The 12,170-nt window shown below is 40.7% G+C and overlaps 1 protein-coding gene across 3 annotated transcripts in view; it reads right to left on the reverse strand.

Moving 5' to 3' along the window:
- Window positions 1-391: 391 nt before the first annotated feature.
- LOC113504265 (diacylglycerol kinase 1-like) overlaps window positions 392-12,170 on the reverse strand; it is a 118,082-nt gene continuing 106,303 nt past the window's right edge. For all 3 annotated transcript variants that reach the window (XM_026886481.1, XM_026886483.1, XM_026886480.1), the window contains 19 exons: window positions 11,637-11,751; window positions 11,088-11,255; window positions 10,865-10,987; window positions 10,307-10,431; window positions 9,668-9,744; window positions 9,152-9,312; window positions 8,237-8,350; window positions 7,923-8,014; window positions 7,297-7,437; window positions 6,632-6,890; window positions 6,093-6,179; window positions 5,495-5,585; window positions 4,806-4,908; window positions 4,203-4,295; window positions 3,636-3,791; window positions 2,966-3,110; window positions 2,194-2,262; window positions 1,695-1,807; window positions 392-852 (listed from right to left, as the gene is read on the reverse strand). In XM_026886481.1, coding sequence (XP_026742282.1) covers window positions 760-852; window positions 1,695-1,807; window positions 2,194-2,262; window positions 2,966-3,110; window positions 3,636-3,791; window positions 4,203-4,295; window positions 4,806-4,908; window positions 5,495-5,585; window positions 6,093-6,179; window positions 6,632-6,890; window positions 7,297-7,437; window positions 7,923-8,014; window positions 8,237-8,350; window positions 9,152-9,312; window positions 9,668-9,744; window positions 10,307-10,431; window positions 10,865-10,987; window positions 11,088-11,255; window positions 11,637-11,751 — 2,325 coding nt within the window. In that variant the 3' untranslated portion in view covers window positions 392-759. The remainder of the gene's footprint in view (window positions 853-1,694; window positions 1,808-2,193; window positions 2,263-2,965; window positions 3,111-3,635; window positions 3,792-4,202; window positions 4,296-4,805; window positions 4,909-5,494; window positions 5,586-6,092; window positions 6,180-6,631; window positions 6,891-7,296; window positions 7,438-7,922; window positions 8,015-8,236; window positions 8,351-9,151; window positions 9,313-9,667; window positions 9,745-10,306; window positions 10,432-10,864; window positions 10,988-11,087; window positions 11,256-11,636; window positions 11,752-12,170) is intronic.

A 12,170-nucleotide genomic window follows, 5' to 3' on the forward strand; every position in this document is an offset into this window, starting at 1 on the left:
TTTTTTATCAATTAAGTATTATTTGTATAGTAAAATATCGGCGCTATTGTTAACTTCTTTAAGCAATAATTTCAATTAATTATTTTATCAGGAGTATGCAAATAAATAATTGAATTGTAAATATATTACTGTAATAATTATTATATTAATCAAATCCTTGTATGAAAATATTATTATTACGGTCAGAAAATACTTGATTTATATTCTTAGATGTTAAATTTACTCGTAATCTTTGTTTCAAAGTACAATAATATTGATTATGTATCAATCAACACATATATTTTTGTAAAATATTTGATGACAATCAATCAATGGTTATTTTGATAGTAACTATCGTGAGAACGATTCATTATTAAATGATGTAAAGGTTTACTCACGCGTATTTATCGGGGTAGCCCGACTAGTTTCGGACCCAACCGGAGTCCTTAATCATGAGCAGACGCGGCCCGAAATAGTCTAAAAGTCGAGCTACCCCGATACATATGCGTGAGTAAACCGTTACATCATTTAATAATGAATCAATAGTTAAGCGTAATTTTCTGTCTAATCTTAAAGCGAAAATTACTCATAATTAAATTGATTGGATGACTAAAATTGAAACTGATTTTTCAATTAGTTGTCATTGAAAACATTTTAATGTGTTATTAAATTTATATCACTTATGAATCGGATACATATTGTATAGTTTGATGTTCTAAGTTGAAGTAGGTATTTGAGTTGATTGATTGATAAATCAGTTGATTGATTCACTGAGTGAAGTTAGCAGTGAGTGAAGAGCTTGAAGAATCCTCTCCCTTTCTCCGGCGCTGGTCCCATCAGCATTGGAACTTGATTCTTATGAGTTATAGTAATCTGGAAATTAAACATCATATTTAGCTAGTTGAAAATAATACCTTTGTTATCTATTAATTAATTGTAAAATGTTAAAGATTAGATGAATCAAAATAAATCTAAAAACAAAAGTCATTTGTTCAAATTAGGCTTATAAGTAGCACTTTTTGAAAGTCAAAAATTTATATTGAACAATAACAGCACCTTGTTTTACCCACCCTTCACCGCTTACTTAGGGCTTTGGGTGTGAGAGAAAAAATGGCGCAACAAACACCCCAGCAGCACGCTGTCATAATTAGTTATCTCAACATTTTCCCGGGATTAAAAGTAGCCTATTTGATATTCTAGACTATGATCTATTATTGTGCGATGTTACATATTGATCCATTAATTCCTTCTAGCGTTATTGAGTGCAAAAACCTCTATCCAGAAGCCCTGTAATCCTTCTGCCGCGACGACTTTCACAAACATTCAAGTCGCGTACCCAAAGACACCCAGACTCAGGACAAGCATTCGTGGATCACACAAACGCTTGTACTACGGGAAGATGGTACGCGCGACACAGCACAATATAGACCTTCATACATTGTGGAGTGAAAGAAAGTATTGAGTGACCTTTACCACTCGGCTACCGGTAAGGCTCAGGGTCTAAACAGACGGACCGCATTTCAACTGCAATCCAACTACAAATTTGCAGCTCGAATGCAGTTGAAACGACTGCAACAGAACTGCAAACCAACCGTTACAGAAACCGTCAGAAGACTGCACGCCGACTGCAATTGGACCGTATTAACTGCATTCGAACTGCAAATTTGCAGTTTAAATGCAGTCTGTCTGTGTAGAGCCTTAAGGTTAAAGGTTACCTTGCAAGGAGGCTGCATCCACGGCTCCCCATCTATTTGCATGGGGAATGTCTTTTTGGTTGTCAGAGTGATGGAGCTGCACTGAGCCAGCCGTCGGCCTGATGCCCGGAGACCTACATACGGAGTAAAATAAGTAAAATATAATTAAAATTATCGACATCATTTTTGAAACAAAAACTCTTTGGTCATGATCGTAGATCGGATTTTTTCCGCTTTATGGATTTTAATACTTGTGTCGCTGGGGTTTCACAATATTCAAATCACGTGCACCCAGACTCAGAAAAGCATTTTGGGATCACACAAACTCTTGTTCTACTCGGGGATCGAACCCGTGATTGACGTGGTGACCCCAAATACACAGTTTATCCCAACTGTGTTGGGGTCGGCTTCCAGTCTAAGCGGATGCAGCTAAGATTTCCTGTGTTTTACATTCATAATGTAATGGCTGACTACTTTTAAGTGATATACCCTATTGCTACGAGTGAAGTTAGTTATTTACCTGTTCTGACTTGTCCCATATGTAGGCAATTCTCCAAACCAATCACTTCTATTAGTTTGTCGCCAATATCTGAAAAATAAAGGATAATTTATTTATAAGTAGGCGTAGAAAGTGCAGGTTGTTTAGCGAAAATAACTGGTTGCAATAATAAATTGTTTTAGAAGAGAATAAATGAGATTTCTGTACAGGAAGTGTTCGAAACTAGTCAGACAACCCTGATAAATACGCGTGAGTAAACCGTTGCTTCATTAAATAAAAAATAAGTATGTCGAATTAATTATCAAAATCAGTATGTCGTTAGACTAAATTTTTATTCACTTATGAAGTTGTACTTCATTTTGGCTCCGATTCTGCTTACAGCGTTCAGCGTTCATCCCCGTACTGAATTTCCAATTATTGTGTTGGATTTGTGCAACTCAATTTTGAGCTACTTCCCGATAAGCTAGCAGGCTAAAATTTTCAGGGTAACTTCAAACCCGATGACAATGTAATTTACAACTTTGAAAGCGGCTGGACTGATTTTGATAAAATTTCAATGGAGTGACATTTAAAAACGTGGGTATTTCGATTTTTTTAATCTCGTCATCGGCCTAGCCTTTTCCCAAGCATGCTGGGGTCGGCTTCCATATTTCGATTTTTTTATCTATTAATGATTAATCCAATTTCCATTCATTCATCAGCCATTATAAATAGCGGGGCCCTGGATATTCTAGACCATACATGAACACTGGTTACTATGTTTGTACTATGAGTTACAAGTGGTCCCACAGACCTTGCTGCGCGTTGGGGAAGCGCCCCCGGCGGTGCGCGGCGCCGGCGCCCCACAGGTTGGAACCCCCGTGCGCGTACGGGATGTTCAGCAGCGCCACGCCCTGCAGGGCGCCGCCCTTGCTCAGCTCCAGGGAGGAACCGTCGCACTGTCGGGAAGATTTTATTTATGTATTAAAAAATAAATTGGCACTGCCGTGGCTCTTTACACAAAACTAAAAACAAAAAACTTTTTGTCACTCAGCACATTCACAATATCGCAAGTATCTTAACAAGAAGAATTCTGGGTCGTGTCGTGAGAACTCTTCGATGATAATATTTATAAAAAAAACAAAAACGACTCCCGCAATAAGGAATTTAATACTTGTTTCAAGGATTACTCGAAATCAATCTAGGTCGATCTCCCGCACTCGCGAGGCGTCTGGTTTCGTGAATGCAGGCGTGCTCTGAGCATAAATGCAGGGACTCGAAAGATGGTGAACTATGCCTGGTCAGGTCGAAGTCAGGGTAAACCCTGATAGATCACACAAATAGTCGTCCTAAGACAGCTTTTTCAGTGGAACAAAACCTTTTTCGGCGGCACTCAGTGGGTCCTTATTAAATAGACCACAGATCAGGAAAACCCCAATCCCTTTACCACGTAACTCTCAGTACACCTTAAATGTCCTGCTTACCACAATATCAATATGCTCGTGTAGATTCTTGCAGCTGGCTGCGAATTGCTCGGAGGTGGCGAACTCGAAGTACCAGAGCTTGTTCTTCATCCGAGAGCTGAACTTGTCCGGATTCCGCTCTCGTTCCGTGTGGAACTTTACGCAGATCGCTGCATCCTGGTGAACAAAATGGAGGTCTATTTACTCAATATTAACAAAAGTGTGATAGGCGTGTAAGACACATGCCATGTCAAAGACTTTTTGAATGTTGTCTTTATTATCTCATATCTCCTGAACCGCTGAACAGCTTTACATAATTGAGGATTAGTCTTTACAGCCCAAGTGTTCTTAAATAAGTGGCTTTAGAAAAAACATGGCAGCTGGGTGGCGCCATTTAATTTGATAAAAAAGAACTATTTACTATAATATAGAATTGAAATTGAAGGGTCGCACAAGGACAAGGCGGATTTATATCTTAAAAATTGCCTTGTGAACGTATTTGGGGGTTGTCTAGAAGTGATATGACCGTAGCTATAGGTACGCTCTTCGCAATCAACCAAGAGTAACAAACAACAGTAGTATACTCACAACTCCGACGGAGAAGTAGTTGTTGATGATGTTGTACGGGACGGTGGTGGGGTGCGGCGCCGAGTCCGACGAGAACAGCTGGGGCTGCTCACACTGTGGGGGGATAAGAAAAAGTGGGTTCTGTTCAATGGAATGCTTCGGAGTCTTCTGGTAGAAGTATTATAATTATTAATGATAATAGGGAGGGAGGAAAAGTAGTTAGGTATCATTCAATAGACTGCTTCAAAGAAGTAACATTATTCCACAACTTTCACACAACGCCATCTAGTCTCAAACTAAGCAAAGCTTGTATTGTGTGTACTAGACAACTGATTGACATTCTTATAGATTCTGAATACATGCATAATATTGATAAATTACTTCCAGACATACAACAAAATGATCTTTCTCTTTGCACGATTAATTGTCGTGCGTGGGAATCGAACCCAAGACCTCTGGTATAGCAGTCCGGGGCACTTACCACTACACCAACAGCCCAGCCAAAACTCTAATTATAAGTGTTAGTTTTACCACCTAAGAATGAAAGTATTCAGTTTTGATAATTCTACATGCATCACATCCTTGTGGAAGAACAGTCTTACTCTTAAAAATAATTGATCTTACATCAGCGGTAGAGTTCTCGACGTGTATGTGCCACCGGTCCATCATGACGGTGCTGGCGCGAGCTATCTTATCCAGGATCTTGTGGATGGACTCGCCTTCATATCTGTGAAGTAATCAAAATAATATAATATTCCACAACTTTCACACAACACGAGCTAGCCTCGAATTAAGCACAGCTGGTATTATGATTACTAGACAATTGAGAGACAAACTTAATTATGGCTTACTAGCTTTATTTGATGTCGATTGAATGCTTTTGTTGAAAATATTCTACTTAATTAGTGAGCACTCGACAAACTCAGTTAAAAGTCGACAAAAAAGAAATATGGAATCATCATCATCGTCCTAGCCTTTTCCCAAATATATTGGGGTCGGCTTCCAGTCTAACCCGATTCAGCTAAGTACCAGTGTTTTACAAGGAGCGACTGCCTTTCTGACCTCCTCAACCTTCAACGCGATATCCTGAACAATTTTGGTCACGCCTATTCATATTGCTATCAGCCGCGTACGGCATCGTAATAGCCGAGGAACTTCTTATGACATTGATGGTCAGAAACTGGAGCTTGTATTTCAGAAACTTGAAGAAATATGAAGGGACAATAATATTCATAGCAAAACTTAGTTAGTATAAGAAACATAAAGTGACAATGAAGTCTTCAATTTTTCGGAGTTTTTGTGTATTGACTTACCCTCCTCCCCACCGCAGACATCGCGCCAAGTCGTTGCCTGTCCCCAGTGGTATCACTCCCACAGCCGGTTGTGTTTCCATCTGCACTTTATCTGAAATCCAAATTACATGCTGAAGTTATTATTGATGCATACTAATATTATAAATGCGACATTAATTGGGCTTCGGAAATGGACGGGAATAGAGAAAGTTGACAATTTGTTCCCACGTTTTTTATACACTCACTTTCTTGTTTGTTTGTCGTTTCGGTTGGATTTTTGAAACTCAATTTTGAGGTATTTCCCGATAAGCTGGCATCCTGTGATTTTCAGGGTAGCTTCAAACCGCTTCGATGACAGTGCAATTTACAACTATAAAATGATTTGAGCAATACTATTGCTATAATTTCAATGGACTTTAAAAAACGTGGGCTTTTAGTATTTTTGAATCTTTTCATTATTTATACACTTTAGCCTTTTTGTATGAAATCTAGGTAATCTACTTAATTAATTTGTTTTTCCTTATGGTGTACCATAAAGAGTATTCTATCTATGTATCTATCTAGGTCACGAAACCAACTTGCACTTTTTTTTACTATTATTTTAGACTAGCTTTGTTACCCATAGTCTCCAGCACCCAGCCGACTGTTCCGTCTCCCCCGCAGCAGATCACGCGGTAGTTCTTTACGTCTTTGAACATCTGGAGACCTGGAAAGGATAAAATTGTACATGAATACATGGAAGAGTGAGTACACTTAGAATATTTAGTGTTTCTTTTTAATGCTCCTGCTGCACTAATTATTAACCAACAGTCACAACCGCTCGCCTACGCGGAGAACGAACCCACGCCACGTCGCGCATATCGGCTATTCATGCATAGATTTTTTTTAAATGGCTCTCGCAATCAGGAATTCAAACCATGTCGCGGGGGGTTACAAAACATTCGTTTTACATGCACAAAGACACCCAGACTCAGGACAAGCATTAATGGATCACATGAATGCTTTTCAACGGGATCGAACCCGCGATACGTCGCGCTTACTGGCTTGGCTTGTTGACCTCAACTACTCTGCTATCCATGCATACATCTTTATCAACCTTGCCTTCCTGATAACCATTTCTTTCAACCCCAAAAATCAACCACATCTTAATACACCAACCTTGCGTCGGTCCTCCCTTGGCTATGTCATGTACTTGTCTTGGATTCAAGATGTACTGCAGCTTCCTCAACACCCTGGACCCCTGCCGGCCTCCAGACTTCGGGTTGATGAAGACGAGCAGCGGGCATGAGCCATCGGGAGGAGTGATCTGGAAGGAGATGGGGGGAGCCCGAGGTTCTCGCTTCTCTTTCTCCTCTTTTCTCTCTTCGGAGGTCGCTGCTATTGATATTGGGAGGGATATTGAGGTGGGGAGGGATTGCTGAAAGAAAGTATTATTTGTTAGATGAATGCATTTATCAAGAAGATTTGAACAATCTAGGTTACGATATGACTTGTATGTATTTGCCTCTGTTAATGTGTTTTTAACAATCTTTGTTTACAGTTTGTATTAAGATGAATATGTTAATGTACTCATAAGTTTTAGTTTTTCTCTTTGACTTTAGTGGCAATGTTTTGAGCATTCTGTCATGTAAATGGAGATCAAGTATTAAATATATTTTGTTTTAAGGAATTTATCTCCTATTCAAAACGGAGAACTGATACCCGGTCGAAGTAAGCACAGCCCTTCGATTTTCGCAGGGTTTAGGCAGTCTCCGAGGATTTCCAAAGTTTTCCCAAAAAGGTATTTCAATCTATACCTGGTTATGATGTGAAAGGTGTTTTACCTGGTCGTGATGAGGACGATGCGGCAACGAGCGTTGTCGGTCGAGCACCAGTGGGCGGATGGCGGGCGGCGGCAAGATGTGACGCGCGTGACGACCGAGCGAGCAGGATCCACCTGCACTGCCCACGCAGCGGTTGTGGAGCTGGACAAGAACATACATGTTAAATGTTATACAAACAGCCTTAGTATCTAAATGAAAAGGAAGGAGGCAAAAAGAGGGAGGCTCTTTGGATAAGGGGCTTCTAGATTTTTACTGACTAAAGCCCACAAAAGTTCCTTTTAGACAATCCCGTGGGCTGGGCAGATATGAGCCTTTATGAGCTCCGCTAAGCTTGCTGACATCTCTTTAAGGTAAGCGTGGAAACCAAACGCGCCGTCCGTCACATACCTGGTCTTGATACTCATCACTCATCAAATTTGGGAGGGGAATCCAGTAATAGGTTAGAACGCTGGTCCACCTGCCAGCCGGGAAGGAGTTATGAGGATATCCAACACATTTGCTTGAAGATTTCTACCATTAACTTGAAGATTTAAGTTGATCGTGCTCGCTGCCCGAATATTTATGCACCGGATTCTGGAAAGATGTTATGGAAATATCTATATGATAGTATGGTTAACACAACTCACAGTGATGTGACACCATCGGCAGTGCAGTCCAGTGATACCATTGTAGCCCTTGATCTTTTTCCGACACCGAGCACATTTGCCGTGACAGTTGCCTGAAATTAAAATTAGCAATTATTTATTTAATTTGATACTTCCTTTCAAATTATCAATCAAATCAAGTTATAATCATTTATTTGCGAAAATGGGTAAAAAAGATCATTTTATACTGGTAAGTATCATCATGGTCCATAGATTCAATAAAAAGCAGTTTGTAATATTTAAATAAGAAAGAAAAAGAACGTATTATAAAAAAAACCTTGGTTTTGTTCTCTTACCCTCAACCCAGTGATGCGCCAGCGTGGCGGGTGCGCGCTTGGACTTGGAGTAGGTCGCGATGCACGACGCCGGCGCGCGCTGCACGCATCGCTCGTGCACGGTGAACTTGCAGACTGTCGGACATAAGAACTGGTTATCTCATGGTCATAGTAAAATCATTGTAGAAATAGCCCAGTAATGTTTAAAGTTATGAGGATTTGAGGTGGATTTGCAATTTTGTCATGTATTTTTTTGTATACGACACTTAAGTATTACTTATATCCTTGTGTCAAATATTCAAGTCACATTCATAAAGACACCCGGACACGTCTGGGATATCCGTGCATTTATACGACAACTTTAAAAAAAGCTGCTTAGCTGTAATAAATTAGGAACCCAAAGTAAGATGCTAAAGCACTTGTGTTATGGAATTCAGACACAACGAAGGTACCACAAACACCCAGACCCGAGACAATGTAGAAATGTTAATTTTTACATTGACCCGACCGGGGATCGAACCCGGGACCTCAGAGCTAGCGACACCTTGAAACCGGTGCGTACGCCACTCGACTGCTCCAAGCTTAACCCGATCAAGATGTAAAAAAATCCATTTGTTTTTATTATTGCTTTAGAGTAAAACTATGGCCGTAGGACCATTTTGGTTTGGTGGAGGGCCACATTTGGTGCTATGGATGTGGTCCCAATATAAGGCGAGGAGGCTACAAAACACGAGAAATGACCCACCGGCTCGACACTATCCATTTCCTCCCCCGAAGGAATGAGTGTCCACGAGGAATCGAAAAAAAGGACCATTTTGGTTTCAAGTCGGGAAATCACATAATCATTGTAATATGTCTTTTAAACATAATAATCGGTGGGTCCACGGGTTTGATGTTTTTCCAACTTCTGGGTCTCGTTCTACCTAATATACTTACATATACAGCAGAGTCCCTTCTTGCCGAGGCCGACCAGCATGTTGAGGCAGAGGTTGCAGTACGCGGGCCTGCTGAAATGCTTCAGCCTCCACGCGTGCTCGCCGTCTTCTTTCACGTTTGTATCCAACCCGAGCAAGACGAGAAGAGGGATAGTTGTCATGCTGGAAAAGAAGATTAATGGAAACAATTTGAAAAATATAAAGATAGAGCAAATAACCAGCCGGGCCAGCAGGATTGTCCGAGAGAGTTACTGTAGCCCCAAAACTCGAATGGCAGAAGAAGGAACATGGGTGGGTTTTAGCCACTAGAAGTCTAAATCTCCGTACCGCTCACCTCAAACTCAAACCCAAATTTAATTATTGCAGGGATATTTTACAGATTATGGGTAAAGCGTATAAAACCCAGTTAACCCAGGTCTAGTTGTCTATCAATTAAGTCCACAGAACTTTTTACAAATTACAAACAACAATTGATTACAACTATTTAAAAATAAAATTTGTTTCAGAAGTTACTGACCCTCCTCGTTTCCACTCGTCGAGAGACACGGTACCGTCAGCATCGTAGTCTATCTCCACCATCATGTCTTGTAGGATCTGCAAAAAAGTGATTTAATTTTCATCAACAAATAATTATTTCATAGGCATCAACAAATAATCATGTCATTTCACCCAGAACCGGAGGGCGTGGAAAATACATCATTATATTCTTAGAGTCCGTCTCCTATAGTCTACTGTATTCTATTGCGTTCTTCAGTGGTCTACTAACAGCCGTAACTCAGATCACTCCTAGCCCAGATGCTCAACATCTGACTACCAATGCAGACCATCTCGTGGGCGCCTGTGTTCTTCTGCGGTCTACTGCATTAGAATATTGCAGACTCCTTTATTCTGCTATAGTCTACTGGCTACTAATGTGGTAAACCGGACTCAACCGGAAGAAAGAGATAGACTGCGAGGTGTCAGTGGAAAGGCGGGATGAAGGAAGACGGGATAGATTATATGAAAAGACGATCAGTTTGCAAAGTGGTGTTTGGTAGGACCAGAACCCTACATTCCACACCAATATACCAAACACACGTGAGTAAACCGTTGCATCATTTATCACTCACTATAGTGTTACTATCCTCACTGATATTTTCTACTGTGGTCTACTCACCGGCCTTAGCTCCGACGTCTCCCAGCCCAGGTACTCGGCCACCGTCATCATCTGGTTGACGATGCAGTCCATCTCGTTGGTGTCGAGCACTCCATTACCATCCGTATCGTAGAGGCGGAACATGACTAGACAAAAGAAGATTTTGGTTATTCTGGGATAAAAAGACTAGGAGTTTGTGTTCTTTCTAGCAGGTGAATTATCTGTTTTTTTGTGCAAGCTGTTTTTCAATAGACTTCAAAAAGGGAGAAGGTTCTCAATGCGCACTTCGGACTTTATGAACCGATTTTGTTCATAAAAAAAGGCATTTGTCCTTGGCTGAAATCAAAGAAACAACCTCCATTATACCAGTCTGGGCTACTAACCACTTGACCTAACAATCCAGTCAATTATAAGCTTAGCAATCGCTTTCCAATTTACAGTGCATCTACCATATTTTATGTCTGCATCACCCTAAGGTCGACTGGTAGAGAATGTTTAAGGCATTAAGTACGCTTCTGTACACGTTGTGCATCAATGTAATATGTGAATGAAAATATAAAACTATGAAGAATAACTCACACTCCAACTTATCCTCAGGTCGCCCAGCCTCTAACAGCGACAGGTAGCAGACGATGTCCTTGAGGGACACCCGCGCGGTGTGAACCTCCAGGGTAGAGGAGCGACGCATAAGGTGACGGAAATCTGAAAATAGGGAAAGCGTATTATGTATTAAGATTTTTGAATATCTTGTTAAAACCCTTATAGCAAGAAAGCAATAAACGTAATATATTGCTATGCTTACCTTCGATCTTAGTGGACTGGTTGACCCTGAGCGAGTTGCTGCTCTTCCGGCTGGAGTTCCGAGACATCTGGCTGTGACTAGGACTGGTCTCGTTACGCCGGTCTAAGCACAGCTCGTGGGAAGAGTAGGATGGGTGCGTGGTCACCGTGAACATTGGGTGGACGCTTCCTAGAAACGTGGAGGATTTTCTTTTAATAAAATATAATATTCCACAACTTTCGCACAGCGCCATCTAAATGTGCATCTTATGTTAGTGCTGTGTATGTGTAAGCACTTATAGACAACTGATAAACATACTAACATATTTCTAAATACATACATAAATATTATGGACAAATTACAAGTCGAACCCACAACCTTCGGTGGAGTATCACGGCCAGTAATCACTAGCCTAACAGGACAGTCAGAATGATTAGGATACCTTACATTTCTAACATTATTAAAGTGAGACACCACTACACCGAGTGAAGTGTACCTCTCACTGCCACAAATTTTTGAATAAATCCTTTTCATTTTGATAGCGTGACACTTCTTCTATTCTCCTCTCACCTGTTCGACTTCGAGAACCCTTATCACTTCCATCGACGGAGTCCCCCGAACTCTTGCCCAGCTGTTGCAACCTCTCAGCAAGGCCGTGGATCTTAGATGCCAAGCTTAGTTTGCCCTGTAAACATTTTGAGATACGTACATTGAAAATTTCAGGTTATTCATGATTTAGCAGTAGGCTCATAGAAAAATAACAGAATCGAAGTAATGTAGCTATGCTTTGACCGTAGACCCGAATCCGTAGTTCGGGTCTACAAAGTATAATTCCTTCAAACAGTTACCCTAATTGAAATGCTAAAATAAGTCAGCCGCATGGACAGTGACCACTGGACAAAAGTCAGCATTGCCTGGTATGTGGTGGCGGGATGATCAAAGCGCAGACAGCGAAGGCTGGTGTCAAGTGGCCCATGTGAGATAATTGTTTGGCTAGATAAAAAAATAAGTTGAAGACACGTAACCTTTCAAAAGGAAATGTAATTTGAATACATTTGAGTCAATCAATCAGGATAAACTCTTTTGAACTGAAATTTATATCAG

This window comes from Trichoplusia ni, chromosome 21 (genome assembly GCF_003590095.1).
Source record: "Trichoplusia ni isolate ovarian cell line Hi5 chromosome 21, tn1, whole genome shotgun sequence".
Lineage (NCBI taxonomy): Eukaryota > Metazoa > Arthropoda > Insecta > Lepidoptera > Noctuidae > Trichoplusia > Trichoplusia ni.